General features: G+C 37.6%; 1 protein-coding gene across 1 annotated transcript in view; it reads left to right on the forward strand.

The window, feature by feature from the left end:
* The window catches only part of DLGAP2 (DLG associated protein 2), a 466,399-nt gene extending 449,639 nt beyond the window's left edge, over positions 1 to 16,760 (forward strand). The window contains exons 12-14 of the mRNA XM_075923576.2: positions 490 to 581; positions 6,897 to 7,049; positions 9,275 to 16,760. Of these exons, the coding sequence (XP_075779691.1) occupies positions 490 to 581; positions 6,897 to 7,049; positions 9,275 to 9,493 (464 nt within the window). The 3' untranslated portion in view covers positions 9,494 to 16,760. The remainder of the gene's footprint in view (positions 1 to 489; positions 582 to 6,896; positions 7,050 to 9,274) is intronic.
* The last annotated feature ends 3,026 nt before the right edge of the window (positions 16,761 to 19,786 follow it).

Raw genomic sequence — 19,786 nt, forward strand, 5'->3', positions numbered from 1 at the left:
TTATTTCGCAATAACATGATTTCAAAATGGCACCCAGACGAGATTATGCTGATTAAGCACAGGATATTTAAATCCCACGCTTCATTAGCAATTTCGGTACACTACATTTGCATCCCTATCTCCAGTTAGGGAGCAAGTGTGGACGTACCCCCAGTTATTTAATGTTTTCTCAAATCTTTGATCTTCTAGGAAGTGGAGACAGTGTTACGCTTTCCCTCTGTTTCTAAATCAACCTTACCTGCATTCTTTCCAATTATTAATGTATTATTTATTATTGCCTTGGGACTAAGGAATTTGTGTATAATGCTGTACATGTCCGCAGAACCTCAGAAGCAGTTTGTGTACACGGTTTCTAAAAACATAACAAAATACTTAGTAATATTGTGAAATAATAGGAATTCAGTTCAACACTTCTTGTATCTTAATTACAGTTTTCCATTAACTTTGCTTCAAAGAGACTGGTTGACAAAAACCTTTCTGCTTATTCAGTTCTAGGTAAGATCCGCAGTGCTGTTGGAAGTGCACAGCTCCTAATGTCTCAGAAATTCCAGCAGTTTTATTGGCTTTGTCAACAGAATCTGGTAAGTCAATATTCCTACCCATCTCTCTCTCATCGCTCTAATATCTTGGGACCGGCAGCCACAACTACATTACGTACATATACGTGGCTAGGTTAAGCAAGTTGATACCTATAGAGATCCACAAAAAATGGTTTTAACATCCTTGTTCAGAGCCAGATTTAACCATCTTGTTCCTGCAATTGCATACAGTTGTAGAAGTCTTGACAATTCACTTTGGAGGGTTTCTATAGCCCATATTTGTCTCAGAATTCTGGTTTTTCTTTTTCAGTTGAATCTGGGCACAATAATATAGCATGGGGTCTGTTATGCTGGCCAGAAAGTAAACATGTAATTTCAAAGGCGAGGCAACTTTTATTTCAGATTAAAAGAAATAGCCAAATATAAACTCTCTGTGAGACAGAAGACAGTGTGATTTTATTTTGTAACATTCTGTATCTAAAATGAGAATGGCAGCAATCTTAGTAGAGGGAGAAAAAGTTTTCTCTTGATTTAAAGTCATACTGCAAGAGACCCACCGACTGGAAGGGGTGAAAAGGAGGTCCAGGTGCTCAGGTGATTTAAAAGGGACCCCTGCTGCCATCTCCACTAGCAGTGGTGCAGCAGGGCTAAAACAGGTGCTCTTCCCATCCCTCATTCTGCACCACTCCCAGAAGCAGGCAGCATACCCCAAGCATCAACTCTACAGCTCCCATTGGCCAGGAACTCCAGTAGGGTCAGTTCCAGTGGGAACTGCAGGAGCAGTGCCTGCAGGTAGCGACACGTGGAGACACCCCTGCCCCCTCCATCTAGGAGATGCTGCCAGAAGTATGTGCCAGTCACTTTTGGGAACTTTCTGAGGTAAGTGCTGAACCCAGCACCCCAAAACCCTGCTCCAGACTAGAATCCACATCCCATACTCCCTCCCAAAGCCTGCACCCGTACCCACACCCAACCCTCTCCCCTAGCCTGGTAAAAGTGAGTGAGGTTAGTGGAGAACAAGTGACAGAGGGAGAGGATGAAGTGAGTGGGGAGTGTGGCCTCAGAAAAGGGGCAGGTCGGTGCATAGCTTCCGGGGAAGGGATGGGACAGAGGACCAAAGCAAGGGTCTTTAGGTTTGTGCGATTAGACAATTGACACATGGTGGGCATGTGGAAGCCCTAGGCAAAGTGGAAGAGCGCAGCTAGCACTGCAGCTGGCAGCTCACTGGCACCAGCCAGCGCAGGTGCAGCATCTACCATACTGGTACAACTTGTGCATGGATGAGGGACCCATTGACTGTTCTGCCCTGGGGCCCTATCAGCAGGCCTGCAATACAAAGAGAATAGAATAACCTATTTTGGTTATATAACTGCATACATACAAGTCTGATCTTGTAAAATCAATGGGAAATTAATGCATGGAATTCTTGCAGCACTGGGCCCCATATTTTGCAGAGCCAGTTATATATAAGAAGTCCTAGAGCTAGAGAAGCTACAGTACATTATCTAGTAAAATGATTGTTTTGGAAGTCCACAAGAGTCTAATTCAGATCTAAATGTTATTTTCATTTACATGCCAGCTGCTATCAGTGATATGAAAACTGTGGGTACAAGATATTTATCTGCACAAGAACATATTTTTTTCTAGTGAAGTAATCTGTGATAAACCCTTTCCTACTTCCTCAGATTCATTTTCCACTGAATATAATTTTTGTGTTTTGTTTCCCTCTCTGTTGCTATTTAAAAAGTGCTAAATTCTGCAGCATATGTAACACAGACAATATGACTTAGGTGACTATGAATAACCTTACTGAATAACCTTTTAAAGTCATGACAATATATTCACACTGTAGACATACATAACCTTACTGACTAACCTCTTAAAGTCATGACAGTATATTCACACTGCAGACATACATTTTGTTGCTTGTCATCTACAAAGTTAAACATCCAGGGTTTGAAAACTGTATCCGAAGTGTTATTGGAAAAGTAATTTTAAAATGTCTTTCTTTCAGTTAGTCTATGTCTACACTATGAAGTTTTTCTGAGATACCAGAGGCATCCTGAAAAAAACTCCACCACATCCGGGGATTGCGTCTGCTCTTCTGAAAATTTTTTTGGAAGAGTAGATGCACTGTTTCAGAAACCCTGTCTTCCTTATTTTATGAGGAATAAGGGCACTTCTGAAAGAGGAGGTTTTTCCCACATTTGGCCCCATGTAGACAGGCCAAATGTTGGAAAAATCTCTTCTGAAAAAAGAATTGGAAAAAGGTATGCAAATTGCGGTTCGCTATTTGCGTACCTGTTTCCGAAAAAATCCAATAGTATAGACATAGCCTTAGTGATATCTGATCAAGAACGGTAAGAACTGTTTAGACAAATATCCGTGAGTATTGATCTAGTTTTACTTACTAGAGTGCAGCGTACTGGAATAGATGACCTGCTGAGGTGCCTCCCAGTGCTTCACTTCTATGATTCTATGTGGTCCACATTAGGAAAGCATCAAAATATCTGCTTCAAAAATATTATTTTAATAGATATTACTGTATGACTGAGTCAGGCTAGTGGTAGCAACTATATTTGAAGTATTAAGATATGTTGTATGATTTCTTTTTGTCTGCTGGTGAAGGAAATTTTGCTGCAGATCTAAAGTATCCCCCATTATCTGCCTAAAGTATTCATTTTTGGATTAAGAAATCCTAGCCCTCCATCCCACTTCATTACCTCTAGGTGGGACTCTCTGGCTTCTGTAGTTAAGAGCATTATTTTAATGAGATGAAAAGGCATGGCCTGTCCAGCACACACATTGGCTGTCCAGAACAGTTAGCAATTCCTTACAGGAGCAATCATAGGAAAATATATAAAAGCAAGGACTTTTATGGCATGATGGTGTGCATTTTTTCTCTCTTCCGCTTTTGACTGGTAAAGCTCCAGTGTGGCATAGCTGTCTGATATGTTAATAAACTAACTCTACAAAACAATTAAACCCCTGAAAGCCAGGGTGTATCTTGAACTAGCCAGACATGCTTTGATAGTCCATATGCACCCCCCTGAGGCATATCAACAGTTCTTTCAAGTGCCTTGATTTAGTCATCTTTGAAACAGGAGTGACCTAACTCAAAGATCATTAATGAACTATTAACACATCTCATTAGGGAGCACTATGGGCAGTTAGGCCACAGTAGGCCAGAACAGGATAGATTTACACCCCATCTTGCCATGGTCTAATTGCGTAGACAAGCTCTAATGTTTGTTCTCCAGCACATCCTAAGGTAAAACTACCCTTGGAGTAAATGTGAAGTAAGTATTGCCAAACTGAGCCTTTAGTATGTTTGATTTTGTTGTACACTTTTGTTTACATTTAACGTTTTGTTTGTTTTTAATTTTTTTGTTTGTATTTTGTAAAGTATTGACTAAATGTGTATCCCCAGTAGTACCTTGCCTGTTCAAAAACTTCAGAAGGGTAGCTGAGTTAGTCTGTAACAGGAAAACCTTAAAGAACAACAAATAGTCTAGTAGCACTTTATAGACTAACAAAACATGTAGATAGTATCATGAGCTTTTGTGGGCACAACCCACTTCTTTCAAAAAGTGGCCCACGAAAGCTCATGATACCATCTACATGTTTTGTTAGTCTTTAAAGTGCTACTAGACTATTTGTTGTTCTTTAAGTTTTTCACCGGTAGTAGTTATTCTGCATGGTCCTGATCCCACCTCACGGAAGTCAATAGAAGCTCAAGTCAGGTACAGGTCATTTAGCATTAAATCCACCACTTACAAACACAGCAGGTTTCCAACTGCACAGAGTATTTAGGACAGGAAGTGGGGAATTTGATCTTATATCAACTGAAACTACAGCGAGGATTTAGGTAGACAGAATGTAATTACCCAAAAAAGAATGTATCCAATATAATGAACCTCTCTTACAAAGGACTCTCGGCTGATATAAATTCACATCGCAAAGGATTTATGCTGAATTCTATCAATTGAGAATCTAGCCCCTCTTACACCTACAAAGAGAATTGTTGGTTCATTACCAAATCACTCCCTCCACTGATTGTAACTGCTGAGTTTTCTTTGATGATTCCTCATCCATGTTCTATTCAGCACTGATCCTACTCAGCTTGTGAAATCGAATAAGATCACAGCTCAAGGGTGACATGGTTTCAGACCAACACATAAGCTCTGTCACGACCTTTTTTGTTAGCTCTTTGCTCCCTGCAGGATAAAGGTTGCAGCCATAAATAATCTAGTTTTAGAAACAAAGCCTGAATTCAAAATTAGATACAAACAAACGAGAAGTTTCTGAATACATTCAAACTTGAAAAGGCTTTTCCAAGATTAGATGTTTCTAGCTTAGATGTTTCTAACCTTTTGGCTGAGGTTCCCAGTCGAAAATAATGTACATTATTGATGTATACATATTAGCAGCAGGAGGCAGCCCCCTTGTGGTCCAGAGAATGCAAAACAAGCTCCAGTCAACAGTAGCTACCTTGGCAAATATACTATACTGAAATAGGTATGAGCAGAGCTGTGTGTACGGGATGTGGAGGCAGGAAGAGGGAATAAGGGAATTTGTGTGCAGCCATCTTGGTCTTGTTAACAAGAGAGCAAGAGTCAGGCTAAGTCTGTGGCCTGACAACACGAGATCTGTAATTAGACACTGCCTTCGCCTCTCGCCTCCATTCGGAGATAAGGATAGAATGCTGACTCTGGTAGGGACCTTGAGATAAGGAGCATCTGGGTGGAACTAAATAACTGTTAACCATTGGTGTTTGTAATGGGAAGGAGACTAATTGTTATTGTTATTATATTTAATAGACAGTATATAAACTGCTTCATAATTGCTTGTATTCGAAGATCTGCCTCAGAGGAGGGGGCTTCCCCCCCTGTCCGAACCAGTTTTTCTCTTGCTGCAGCTCGTAATAAAACTGCCTCTGGCTACTTGTTGCTTACAAACTCAGAGTGAGGACAATGTTTTCTTCCACAGGGGGTTACAGAAGACCCATTGCCTTCCATTCAGAAGGGTGTGACAGCTCACAATAAGTAGCCTCCAGCAGGCATCTTTTTGGGTCTATAAAGTAAACTGGGGAAATGACAAGAAGGATTGAGAAAGTTGTGGTGTAGTAGTGGAGGAAGAACAGATTGAAATATAAGCTACATTGAATGCTGTGTACATTGCCACAAGACACACCTGGTGGACTGCATATAGGGGATCCATAACTTAAAATGAATTGAGTTGCACCAATTTACACTAGTTCAGGATCTGGCCTCTGTTACTTTCTTGGGCACATATTGCAAGTTATGATTGACTCAACATACATTTTAAATTAAATGTTTTAAATCCATCTAAACGGCATCTCCCCTCTTCCCCTGCACCCCAGGGACTTATACACTGAATTGTCTGAGCTCCTATAAAAAAAAAGGAGGGCTGTCAAGTATACTAGAGACCTACTCACTAGTAAGGGGGATGTCCTTTCCCCTCCTTATCAGGCGTGGAGAGTTCCACACACAATTCCAATGTGGTTCTTCTGCCTGTAATTGTACAGTAACTTGGGAGGGGCTATGTGCCAAGTACAGTACAACTCGATAGAGGCTGCTTGGCAGGATTCGGGAGCAAGAATAGAGGCAATGGATCTGCTTCCATGCAGATTCACCAGCCATTGTCTCCCTACAGACTGAAGTACAGTGTGTGTGGAGGCTGCAAAAGTCTACTCTAGGGGTTGTAGATTGTCTCTACAACTGCTCTGTGGCCTACAGAGAAAGATTCCTTATTGCTGTTTTCAAAAAGACATTTACCACTCAGGCCATCTTTCTTTAAAGTCATCTAGTTAGTCCCTGCCTGGGTTAGCATCCTCAAGCAAATGCTTGCACAGCAAAGGGTGATGCCCCTGTAATAGGTTTTATTTTCTAATTTCCCTTTAGTAACCAAATGGATTAAAAATCAGATGAAGGGACTTCTGGCCAACTCATTACCACTGTTATTGGCTTTCCATTAAGTTGTCTTGCCTGTCATTTGCACAGAAACAACCTAATCAAAATATCTTGAAAGAAGAGCTTACCCAGCCCCTTTTGCAATCAATAGATCTTTTAAAATGTCTCGGATAAGATATTTGTGCCATACATAAACCCTTAAGACCTGAGACAGTGTAATAGCAACAATAAGCATGAGTTAGCAATTAATTCATAACATGATACATTTTGTCTTCTACTCAGATATCACTAATGCAATTTGAAAGCACAGAGATTTTAGACTGAAGAATCTACACAAGCTGCATGAATCTGTATATAATGTATAACTTACTGATTTTGGGATTGTGTGTGAGGCATGTATTTTCAGTCACTCGTGTATTTTCAGGACCCCAGTGCCATGCCAAGACCAACTTCCCAGGACCTAGCAGGATTCTGGGATTTATTACAGCTTTCAATTGAAGATGTCAGCATGAAGTTTGATGAACTTCACCAACTGAAACTCAATGAATGGAAACTAATAGAATCACCTGAAAGGAAGGTAAGCAGACCAGAGACAATAAGATTGTAGTGATATGGTCTCCTGGTATTACAGTCAGTTCCAGAAAATGATTGGTTTCAAACCTCAAAATAGAAAGTGACTATTTATCATTACCTCATTAACAGATAACACTGTCTAGATTAGAATCTGAGCCTAGAAGTTTATTTTTAAATTATTGTCCCATTTTTGGTCTAAATTATAAGATATAAAAATATAGGTATAATTATCCCAACCAGCCCTCTGCCTAGCCACTATCATTTGGCCCGTTGAATTCTGATAACAAATGACTCCGAGCAGATTGGAATTGAAAGTGCTCTGATTGATTCAGATTGAAAATGAAACTGAAATAGAGACCCTTATGCTGTCACGTTGTGAGCACTTAATCTCTGGGGGCTGCATCCTCTACTTCCTTCCTAATGAGGAAATCTGACTCGCCAAGATCTCTGGCTCTCTGCATACGTATGCCATCCCCTCTGAGAACCTTGAGGACTGCATATCTGCCTGTGAAAGTTGCGTGGATAGAGATTGCATCATTGTGAATGTCATGCTGTCTGTGCTTGTGCTCGTGGACTCCACGTCCCAGTGGCCTCTCCTTGTTCACAGCAGTTGCAGTACAGATTGCAAATGTGCCACAGTGCCAGTTGCAATGTTGTTGTGCACCTGCTTTCTTCTTTACACAGGACCCCTTCCTGCCTTCCTCCATGCTAATTACAATATTGTACAAATGGGAAGGGTGTGAGGGGTTTTTTAGGTTTGAGTTATCTGGCCTCATTGGGAAATTTGTTGGTTTTGGAATGTGGCAGGAGGTAACTTGTCAGATACCTCTTTCACTTCATCGGGCATTTACTACAACTGCCTGCTCTTCCTCTTGGGTTTCTTGGCTGGGTGGCTAGGGTGTTTTGCTTTTGCTGGTGAAAATAAAAGATTATTATAATGGCAGAATTGGTGATTGTCTAAGGAGGAAACTGAATCCTAGTAAAGAGAGAGAAGATGGGGATGCAAACACAATGCTCCAGACTGAAAATAGCAAATGAAAAAAAAGTATCCCAGCAGAGCATGCTTTCAGGAAGAACAGCACCATGCCTACTCATGGAATTCTGCAATAAGTCCTCTGGTCTGGAAATTTGAAGCAAGACTGCCAAACATTGTAAAATCTTACCAGTGACAAGTGCATATTAGATTCCGCATATCAGTTGCAATAAGAATACCTATACAATTCATGCTTCTCAGAAAATCTGTATTTTGTAGGTCTTACAGTGGATTAAATTAACAGCCTACTAGAGTGTCCTGTGTAAATAGTGACCTACTGTATTGATCTTTATTGCAGCATTAACATGTACTAATGTCAGAAGGTGGCATTGTGATAACAGTGTCACTGATGCATATTATCACTTGTTTTGAAGATACATATCACCTAAAGCTTTCAATTCACAATCCCACTCAGCAAATGAGTTGAAATGGGAGAACCACATTTTGAAGCACAATTTGCATTTAAATTTTTCAGATCAATAGCAGGCTTAATAGTTGCAGAAATGAGCTACAATAAGCATTATTTAAACATGTATTAACATTCACTTTATATTCTAATAATTTCTCAATATGATTTTCTTAAGGTAGCCTAGGCTGATGTATGGAACAATTTGCCCTACATTGCCATCTGTCTGGTTTGTTTTTGTATGTTAACTTTTTGCAATTCAGAGAGGAGACTAAACTAATAGAGATGTATACACAGCTGCTATCTCATACCCAGCTGAGGCTAACCTCAGTATGATTAATGTAATTAAAAATCCTGTCTTGCTAATCTTAGACAGGCTTCTCACTTGACCAGAACACCCAGATACACTGAGCTCTTATCTGAGATGCAGTCTATGTTTCCGAACTTAATGGATATAATGATGTGCCAGGTAAAATAAAATTAACATGAAGATGAAAGTGAGGTTTGCAACATGCAAAGAGAGTGTATTGGGAGTTTAAGTAGATGCACCCTTTATACTGTGCTATTGCAATGCAATCCATCAGAATTTGCACTGCAATAGGTGTATTTCCTCCTTTCCCTAGAACTGCTGGTAATTAATATCATACATAAATTTGGTCATCTAAGAGTAAAAAATTGAACATGCTTACTAGTTGTGTGATTAGAATTTTTTCAATTTACAGTTCTCTACTGTGCATGTTTTATGCCTTTCACATTTAACCCACCTTTCCGTTTTCAATAACCATTGTAGGAAGAAAGGAAGGTTCCTCCTCCAGTACCAAAGAAGCCCCCAAAAGGAAAATTCCCTATAACGAGAGAAAAGTCTCTCGACCTACCTGACAGACAACGTCAAGAAGCCAGAAGACGGCTAATGGCTGCTAAGAGAGCGGCTTCCTTTCGACAGAATTCAGCCACAGAGCGGGCAGACAGCATTGAGATATATATCCCAGAAGCCCAAACCCGGCTCTAAAGACAGAATGCGGCAGAGAGTCCTTTTTTAAAACAAATGCTTGTACAGTTTGTCACTGACTTGGTAATTTTTGTCTCATTCTCTCCAATGAATATGCCCTGGTTGTTGTGTTCTTTGTGCCATAAGCACAGTGGAATGCTTTTGATTTCCTCAGAGTTTGCTGAGCTCATTGCAAGAACTACTTCTTTTTGTATTTATTGTCTGACTTACAATCAGCTACAATGGATAGGGCTTGTTGAGACCTGACTTATCCAATATGTTCTCAGAGGACAACAAGAAACACCTCTTGAGATGAAACCCAGCTTACTTTTTTGTTATTTATATTTTTATAAATTGTGTGATAATTAGGGATAAGAATAACAAACTATAAATGGGTGCATCTCACCATTCACTAGAGGCATTAGCTAATCCAAGTAGAAGGTGCTACAAATGTGAAGTGCAGGAAAGAAAGAACCCATTTATCTCTCTGACCTCCAGTTTCTTTTCCTTGAATCCAGCTAAAATATTTGCCCACGTGCTCTACTATTCTACTCATCTTTGTTACTGCAAAATAACATTAGGCCTCTCATGTCAAGTGAAGTTTCTGGAGATGAACAGGAATATCCAGCCACTAAAACTCCAAAGTTCGTCAGGAACCAAGAAGCATACAAGCCTTGTCCTATTGGGAATACCCAGTGAGAAATGTTTGTGATAGCAGTATAATGACATTCAGAAATCAAAGCAAAATTATAATGCAAGAGAACTTGAGTGATGGGGAAAGGAAAGTGGAAGCCTTAACAAGTTAGATCTTCTGTAGCAAGATGTGTAAAGAGAATAGTTATATTTACTCCTTTGGAACACTCATTGCATTTTAACAGTTCTTTTATGTGTTAACTTTTTATTTTAACAAACTTCTCTCTTTAATTTCAAAAGCTATGCTACGTGTGATATTTTAAACTCTCAAAAGTCTTTATCAATTGAGTTTCCAGGGTATCCTTGAAAAAAAAAATCTTTGCTTGTTTAAAATGCCAGTTGTGATGTTGTAACCAGTTTAAGAAATATGAATGTGAGTGGTAAGTATATCTAAGTTTAAATGGTTATTTTAAGGTAAAGGTGAACTGTGGTTTACATTTTTTCCAGAAATCTTTTTCCTATGCAGTATCAGTTAAGGCAAGATTACCCTCTTGCTTATGTCATACATAAAGAAATGATTTGAGAGGAATGTGACTTCCAGATGTGGAATATAAGGAAAGTATTTTTTCAAGCCTCTGATTTTTATAAGAGAATAAAAAGGAAGCACTACAATCAAGAGGTTTTAAACATTAATTTTAAATACATTTAAATAGTATTATTTCACTTCATCCACTTTTCCAGAGATAACTGAGCATTCCAACTCTTAGAAGTCTTCAAATAAAAATGTAATAAAAGATATAATCCACAGATACCAGGATTCTGATTACTACACTAGATCAAAAAGAGTTTTACATCTATGGCAAAGACAGTCCCAACTGACATATTTTTGTTTATTGCTTTAACAAATATTATGTATTTAGCCATAGGCAGAATAGCTACGTAATTATACTCTAGCACTTTCTTTTGTTCACCTTGATGAGCACTTTAAATATGTACTCTGCACACCCTGAAGCCTGCCACATGACTGAGAACATTGAATAACATATGTTACACAGATCTTACATTGCTTCAAATCTGGGTTTGGTTTCTTGGGTTTTTTTCCTTCAGTGCATTTTGTTAAGCATGAGTTCTAGTTTTGGAGCAAAGCTGATATAAGCATGTTTAGCTTCAAGATATGAATCGTTAGCATCGAATAGTTGAGAAGTTTCTGTAAGGAGAAAATTCTGTAAATTGAGCCTGATATCTGGTATATATTTACCAAATAGCCTTAAACTATATTTGGAAGCAAAAACCAAGATGAATGTATGTCCTTCCAAAAACAACAACAAAAAAACCCTCCCTGAAATATTCTTATATAAATGAAAACTTATTATGCCCTCACCCCCCAGTGTGTTCACAGCATTTTCTGTATCCGGAAAGAGCTGAATCCTGGGTAGTGTACAATATTGATGCTGCTTCCTATATTTGTTGTACTATTTTAAATACAAATGTATTTGCAGGTTTTGGCATCTTTAGTATTTAAAAGTGATATTTAATGTTAAGTGGAGCTGCGAATTAGAACTATCCACATGAAAATAAAGCCAGTGTATTTCCTAGATATAGGAAATTTAAAATAGACCCATATATATATATATATATAGCGAGAGAGAGAGAGAGAGAGAGAGAGAGATATTTATGGCACCTGATATATTTTATCTAATTTCCTTGAATACTTTCAGGCTAAATCAGACTTGTTTTACTCATGTGAGTAATCCCACATGAAGTAAGGGTGTCGCATGGGTACAGCAAACAGCGTTTGACCTGTCAGTATACAGAACTTGTAAAGTCAAATTGTAAAAATTAGACTAGCTGTTAAATTTTGATCCCAGCTTATGCTATAGTGTGTTTTGAAACAGTTCGTAATGTTTTAATTACCCATCAGCTTTTTGGGATTGTTTTATGTTAATATTTTATCACTAAATTGGACTCCAAATGTCTGGCTAAAACAGACCTGTGTGAGCAAATTTGACCCTAAATTGTACACGGTTCATGCAATTATGGGAATGCGCTCAATATGAGTCTCTGGATATGTCTGATTCCCTATGTGTTCCACCTCTGTTCCAAAGAAGAATAATTATAAGTAAAATAGATGCCTACTGCTAAATCTGATAAAATGTTATCTGTACATGTTACATTTTTAAGTGCAATATATTCGACTTGTTGTACAGGTAACACTCTATCAATAAAGGCAGATCAAAGCCATGTTTATCCGTGTATTGTACATCTAATTAGTCGGAAAAATAACATGTTTATAATACTTGTGTTGAAAGTCAGTCACACACAATCTGCTTTAATCATTGCTATAAGATACACCGTATTTAGTAACTATCACCTACAGAGAGGTCATGTCAAATCTGGAAATATTCATTTCATACATCGGAGTGGATTACAGGATCAGTATAAAAGAAATGTCAGTAAATTATAATTTTCTATTAACGTAATAACTGATTATGACTATCTTAGCAACTTCATGCTCTATAGATACTTAGAACAATTTTAGGAGTCAGAGTTCTCATAAGAGAATAACTCATTAGCTAGGCCTTTTACATACCAGGTCTTATCTGTAAAGGGTGAAAAATACATTTGTCATTTCATTGTCCATAAAACACAAGTATAATAAACAGAATTCTCAATAGTATTATATTTGATGTAAGAACAAGACATGATTGGTTTAAGGTTCAATACTTTATACATATTTTTTGCTTTGTATTTATTTTAGATTTAAAGTTCATTTTAAATCAGTGAAGTACATTACAACACATTTTATTATTTCTTGATTGATTGAGCAGAATGGCCTCTGGCAGTGTGTAAAGACTGAAAATGTTGTACAGTTTAATACCAAAAATTACATTTTAGTTCATGCTTAAACTTTGTCACTGTATATTAAAATTGAGATCAATTAGAAAGGAATTCAAGCATAAATAGGAAGGTGTGTGGATTTCATACGTATAGTGCACTTCATATAACACAAATTATTTTTTAAAAGTAATAACTTCTACTTTTCAGTAAATCAGTGTTCTAATTTTTATTATTTTAACACAACTGATGAACTGTTGAAAGGGACAGAATTTACTAAGAGACAATGGACTGCAGTTTAGCTATCAGCCACAAATGTACCAGAAATTTCTCAGAATCTTCCTTTGACTTGTGCTTCTCTACAGATTCTCTCTTCCTGGGTTTCTTTGTTTATTCTGCTCTCACAACGTACAATACCCTGTTCTATTGCTTGTCAGCAACTCTTTAAACTTTCTGTTATGTTCTTGTGCTGTTTTATTTCAGTAACATCTTTATGCTAATTGGTAGCTATACTGGCAAACTAAGACTCAGATTCATCTCAGCCATTTGCATGCATCACACTCTTAGACAAATTTTATTCCTGTTTACACCTGGACTACAGCATTAACGTCAGCAGAGGAGGCCACAGCTTGGCCTGTCTGACTGCACTGTGTGTTGTGCATGTTAATCTGAAGGCTGAATTTATCCCATAGGAAATTAGGTACAGCTGCCTCCTTTAATATTGTACAAAGCAGAGAGTCCTCTGTGAGAGGGGCTTTAGAAATGTTGAATGATAGTTGAGATAAAATGCTCAGCAATAGTCAGTTACTCCTCCACACGGCTTTCAGAGCAAATCACTAGACAATGCTGTCACAAGTAAATCGAAATTCAGGTGACAAATATTAGTAAATCCTTTAATATTCAGAGTGGTGCTTCCCTAGTGCATGGGAGGTCAACACTTACATTATATAGTGCCTTTCATCCAGAAGGATCTCAATGCACTTTACTAGCTGATTTGCAAAGGGTGGGCAAAATTCTAGCTCATGCAGGGCAAGTGGTTCAACTGGATCATGTCCTCATTGCCTCCACACCAAAAGGGAGTTTTATAATCCCCTCAAAATGTTATGGCGACCTCTCTGCATACTCCAGGATCTGGACTGTTGGAGGAAGATGTCAAAATTGGATGGTTCAAAAGAAAGGAATTGCTGTGACTGGGAGTGGGGGCAAAGCACGTGGCCATTCCTCCAAAAATTAGGAAGACAAGAGAGAGCATCCTCACATTTTGGCACCTTTTCAGAAATAGCCTTTGCATCTGCTCCATACTTGATGGTCTTTAGAGCCACTGTGGCCAAGGGAGAGCCCATTAGGAGCTATTTAACCAGAGAACTGGATAATGATTAAAAAGGGAGCCACGACCAGTGAAAAAAGCATAGAGTCTCTATGTGTATAGTACAGGTTTGCCAGGTTTTTCTATATTATCTCTCAGCCTGTTTCAATCGGGGCAACTCACCCCTCGCCCTCAGTGACATGGTATGGAGGAATCTCCACTAGGGATCGTCAGCAGATATCTCACCACCAGAACTCCTTCCCATGAGTTTTTTCAGCAGAGGATCGAGACCATATGCTGCAAAAACAGGCTTAATGTATGACTCTATTGTAGCTGAAACCTGCTATAGTCTCTACCCCCTTGTGGACTATAGTCAGACCACAAGTAAAAATAAAAAAGAATATAATATTCTGAAATTGTAGTTAGAGACCAATGGGGGGCAATTGCATGTGTGTGGGGGAGGGCATGTTCTTTGATTACACCTCATTGACCCTAATGGTTCATTTAATGAAAAAGCGATAAAGCTACCTCTATGCAATATTTTTGGGGGTTGAGGCAGATCATCCATAATAAGTGATTTTTGGCATGCTCACCAGCACACCCAAATTCCCGTTTTGATTTTAGTTCTCTGGAACCATAGGAAATGCTCAGTCCATCACCATAATGCACCCATCTCTGAAGTGAAATACAGCAACTGAAACCATTATAAAACAATATGTTCAGAATGATAAATGTAAAAATGAAAATAAAAAAGGAAACTTACCCAAAATTGAAGTTGAATGAGATACTAAGAATAATGTGTCTCCTGGTATTTACAAAATAAATAAATAAATAAATGTAAGTCTTAATACCTTTATGTGGCCAGGACAGTTTTTTTCCATTACTTGTGAAATTCACATTTCAGAACCCTCAACAGTAAACATGTGACACCTTTCATAAAAGATAATGACAGGGAATGACATTATAGTCCTAATTCTGCCATTTGTGATATTGAAGCAGTGCCCATTATCATTCATTGAGCTCTGAATTAAGCTTCATGGGTCAGATTCTCAGATGTTGTAAGTCCTTGTAGCTCCACTAATGTTAACACATAAATATGCCAATTGAGAATCAAGCTGTATGTCTTTAATTAAGGATCATTGGTAGTCACTATACTACATTGGTATTTTGTTGCAGAACAGTCTTTTACTCTTTCAGTACTGATTTGACAAACAAAACTTCATTTAAATGAGGAATGAATGAGAGCTTATTTGAAGATATTATCATTAGTTTAAAGTCCACAAATCAATATAGCCAGTCTTAAGCACTTCCCCTTTCTAGATTGTCATTCTGCACATAGCAGTTTCCATCTTTGGGGCTGAACTGTAAGCAGAGCTCTATGATAAATATTTTTAGCTTTATGAATAGATTCTGATTTCAGTTACACTAATGTAAACCTGAGAAACTTCACTGTAGTCAATGGAGCTATTCCAGATGTGTATCAGTGCAACTGATATTCCAGCAGTGCATCAGTGTGTATCTCTGATGCATGTCTAATTGAGGTGGAAAACAATTACTCTGGAAGTTAGCTCATGCAGCATTTTTTAAAGTAGATCTTCTTCCCTTTCAAGTAGGTCACAGTCATCCCAGAGTGCTTGTTATTGGGCTCAAGTTTATGATAATTGTCATTATATACTAAATAAAGCAAGTAATTTTCTAATAGTTGATGGAATCCACATCTTCATATCCATGCTTTGATTTTTCCCCTTGGAGGTTTAAATAGCATGGCCATCTCATTTTAAAAGGGCTCAGCATGTATGTACTCCTTACTCCATTTTATATAGAGATTTTTCTGAATTAACAAATTTTCCCTTTGAAGTCATGTGACTTCTATTGCTCTAGAACTGTTCTTTCTTGAAGAAAAGCCACCATGACTGTGCAGTTTCATCTGTACAGCGATAACTCATATATCCATTTACCATGTAACATGCCAAAATATTCAAGTGTGGCCTAAGGACTAAATTAAATGCCTCCTATAGAATTTCAAGGAATGTTAGAACCAGGAAACTAGCTGTTTAGTTAACATTAAAATATATATATAAATATATATATAAATATATATACATAAGAAATCATATCAACAATGAGGATGAACTGAGTGCCAAATATTCATCATCTGTACAAAGCGATACTTCACTAGAATTAAACTATTTTATGTAATTCTCTTTTCATGCTTTTATGGTTCTTTTGATAAATTCTATTTAGTAGCATGCAGGATACCTAAATTGAATGTACAGTTTGCTGTTTCATTGCTACAATAATTTCTTGCTTCTAAGTAATATCTTCTGTCCCAGAATGTTACTCGTTATTTTGAAGACATATTTGAGAATTGTTCTATTCTTGAGTTATTCCTCTTCATGATTCTCTACTCATCTCCAGCTGATTGTAAGAAAATGTGCTTCACTCTTTTGCCCCCGGCTCTTTTATGAAGTTGCCTCTTTCAATTGGTTTATGTATTGTTTATGTTCATCTCCTGTAAATAATTCTGCAATTAAATTTTTTGAGAAAAGTGGAATTTACTCTTTATTGAATTAAACAATTTGAAATAATTGAAAATATACAGGAAATGGATATCTTCCTCAATCAGGAAGCTTATTACTTATTACTCATATGATAACTGTGAAAGAACTTGACAAATGTAAAGTTTCACACACCTTCAATTTCAACCTAAATGTAATAGTTTTGATAAATAGTTGTATGAAAGCCAAAGCAACACACACTTAATAGCTGAAGTAATGTGACAAATCAATTTGGAATCCATTGAGCAATGCTAACAGGTACATTGTTTGATTAATATTCATACAAGAGATATAGAATCTAATTTGCATACATTTTCAATCAATTTATTGTGCTTCATTAATAGAGAAAATAATGACCTCATACAGATTTAAAATAATTGAAATAGAATTGTTTGTAATTAGTTTGTATTAGAATGTAAAAGTAAATGGAAGAGCATATTGGTTCTACAAGATATATCCCAGTGTTTCTCTGTGTATGTATTTGTCTTATTAGCAACTAATTAGCTACTAAGAACTTTAGTGTTGTCCTGTTTTTTCAGCTCCTTCCAGGGCAGACAAAGTTGCATTCAGGGCATATCTCAGGGGAAAAAAGCCTAATTAGTGCTTTGTGCTGCCCAAACTTCTTGATATGCCAATAAGAGTACATAAATCTGGGAGAAGAGAAGAATGTTCAAGAGCCTCTGTGGAAAACATGAAATTATCATGGCAAGCAGATGTGTTAGGTGGAAAATAGCTGGTTAAGTATTTGTATAAAAATCAGTAATCTGCCTGCCCACAATTTTGATAAGAGAATTATCCTGAGAATATTTTTCTCAGCGCAAACGGTCTGTGATGTTCTTGTAAGAATTTCTGGGAGAGGGCCGAAGACAACCTTGCTTTCCTTTCTGTCTCTGTCTCCAGTCCAAGTTCCATTTTGGCATAAAGAGGCATTAGTAGTAGTTCTGCTCTGATAGTCTGCAACCAGGAATTGCTGTCATCCCAATACCCATTTCCCTAATAACTTTTGGGGGCTTTCTAAAATCAAATATCCCCTCTGGAAATGTATTTGGCCTGAGAATTGTAAATGTTGCTTTTCTTTAAAAGTATGGGTTGAGATATGTGTAATTATTTGCCAACATAAATATGTCCATTACTAAAAAGCCTAGGTGCACCCACAGTTATCTAAGTATAAAGCCATTTCAGCATAGCTTAGGGGAAATAAACAAAGCTATCCTGCTATAAGCACCTTCATACTACTATTAGGGTACATCTACACTGCAACACTGTTTCAGGATACTGAAGTATCCCAAAATAACTATTCTGCATCTTCACAGCAAGCCTGATACTTCAAGCTCACTATTCCGACATCCCTGTCAACCCCATTCTATGAGGAGTAAGGGACGTTTCAGAATAGCACTTTATTTTGAAATTTAGCGCTGTGTAGACAGCACCAAATGACGAAATAAGCTATTTCAAAATAGCATCAAAATAAGATATGCAATTTGCGTAGCTCAAATTGCATATCTTATTTCAACTTACAGTGCAGTTTAGATGCACCCTAAATGTGTCCACAGTTTGAAGTGGAGAGGAAGCCCCTTCTTTATGCCAACATAGTAAATTTTTAAGTACAGTATAGACAAGGGTAAGCCATTACTGTGTGCTGTGTTTTTGTCAAATCTAAAGAAAAGCAAAATGAGGTAAGGTTAGTGCTTCAATGAGAGGCCTCTAAGGTAAATGTCGGTGCCAAAGGAAGTGCTAGTTGCTTATTTGGTGACGTTCTTCCCCCTGTGTCAGTACTGGGCTAATATCCCAGCAAAGTATTTGCATGCAATGCTACTCTTCAAATGATGCCTTTAGATAAGAGACATAAAAGAAAAGTCTTGACTACTGGTGATCATTAAAGATCCCTTAATTTTTCCAAGGTGACCAGAGATGACCAAATTCCAGTTTGGATAATAATACTGTGCCTATCTAAAGTCTCTTTTAACTTTCTAGTGCATGTAGTATTCTTCACAAACTGAGAATACTGGCTTCTTGCATATTTCAAATACTTGAAACTGAGGGGGTACGTCTACACTGCAAGGGTATTGCAGGATACCAGAAGTATTCTGAAATAGCTACCCCATGTCTACACAAACCACCGCTTATTTTGAAATATTTTTCAAAATAACAGGTGCCCTATTTTGGCATCCTGGTAACCCTTGTTCCACAAGGGTTAAGGGATATCTCGAAATAGCATGATATTTCAAAATTTAGTGCAGTGTAAATGCACCAGATTTCAAAATAAGCTATTTTGAAATACATTTGAAATAAGATATGCAATTTGTATCGCACAAATTGTGTATCTTATTTTGAGTGTAGAGTACTGTGTAGATGCACTCTGAATTGTTTGTAGTTATGTAAACTGCTATTTAGCGTTGCTGTGTGCTAGTGTTATTTATTATTAGCTACAAATATATAAAGGCAGTCTTTTTCAAAGTTTCCAGGGATCCAATTTTCAGAGGGACTGAGCAACCATAACTTTAACTGGAACTGGAACATTCAGCACTTCTGAAAATCAGGTCCTAAAATGCTATAAGAACTCAGTGCCAACAGCTGAATCCCATTACACTTGATGCAGAACCTGGCACTGAATTGCTTCAGAAATGTTCATATTTAGGTCATAGAATCATAGAATACTAGGACTGGAAGGGACCTCGAGAGGTAATCAAGTGCAGTCCTCTGCCCTCATGGCAGGACCAAATACTGCCTAGACCATCCCTGATAGACATTTATCTATCAGTGATGTGTGATCTGCTGGCCAACCAATTCCAATACAGCTCTACAGGAAATCTGGGAACTCAATATAAGAAACTCCTGGATGACTATACAAAAGTAAATTAAACTGTTTATACAATAAACAATAATATTGTAAAGCTCAAGGATGTAAGTATTACAAATAACATCAGAAATAATGCTAGAGAGTGACATAATATACTACTGGTAGTTCAGAAAGCAAATTCC

This window comes from Pelodiscus sinensis, chromosome 3 (assembly GCF_052426305.1).
Source record: "Pelodiscus sinensis isolate ZL-2025 chromosome 3, ASM5242630v1, whole genome shotgun sequence".
Taxonomy (NCBI): Eukaryota; Metazoa; Chordata; order Testudines; family Trionychidae; genus Pelodiscus; species Pelodiscus sinensis.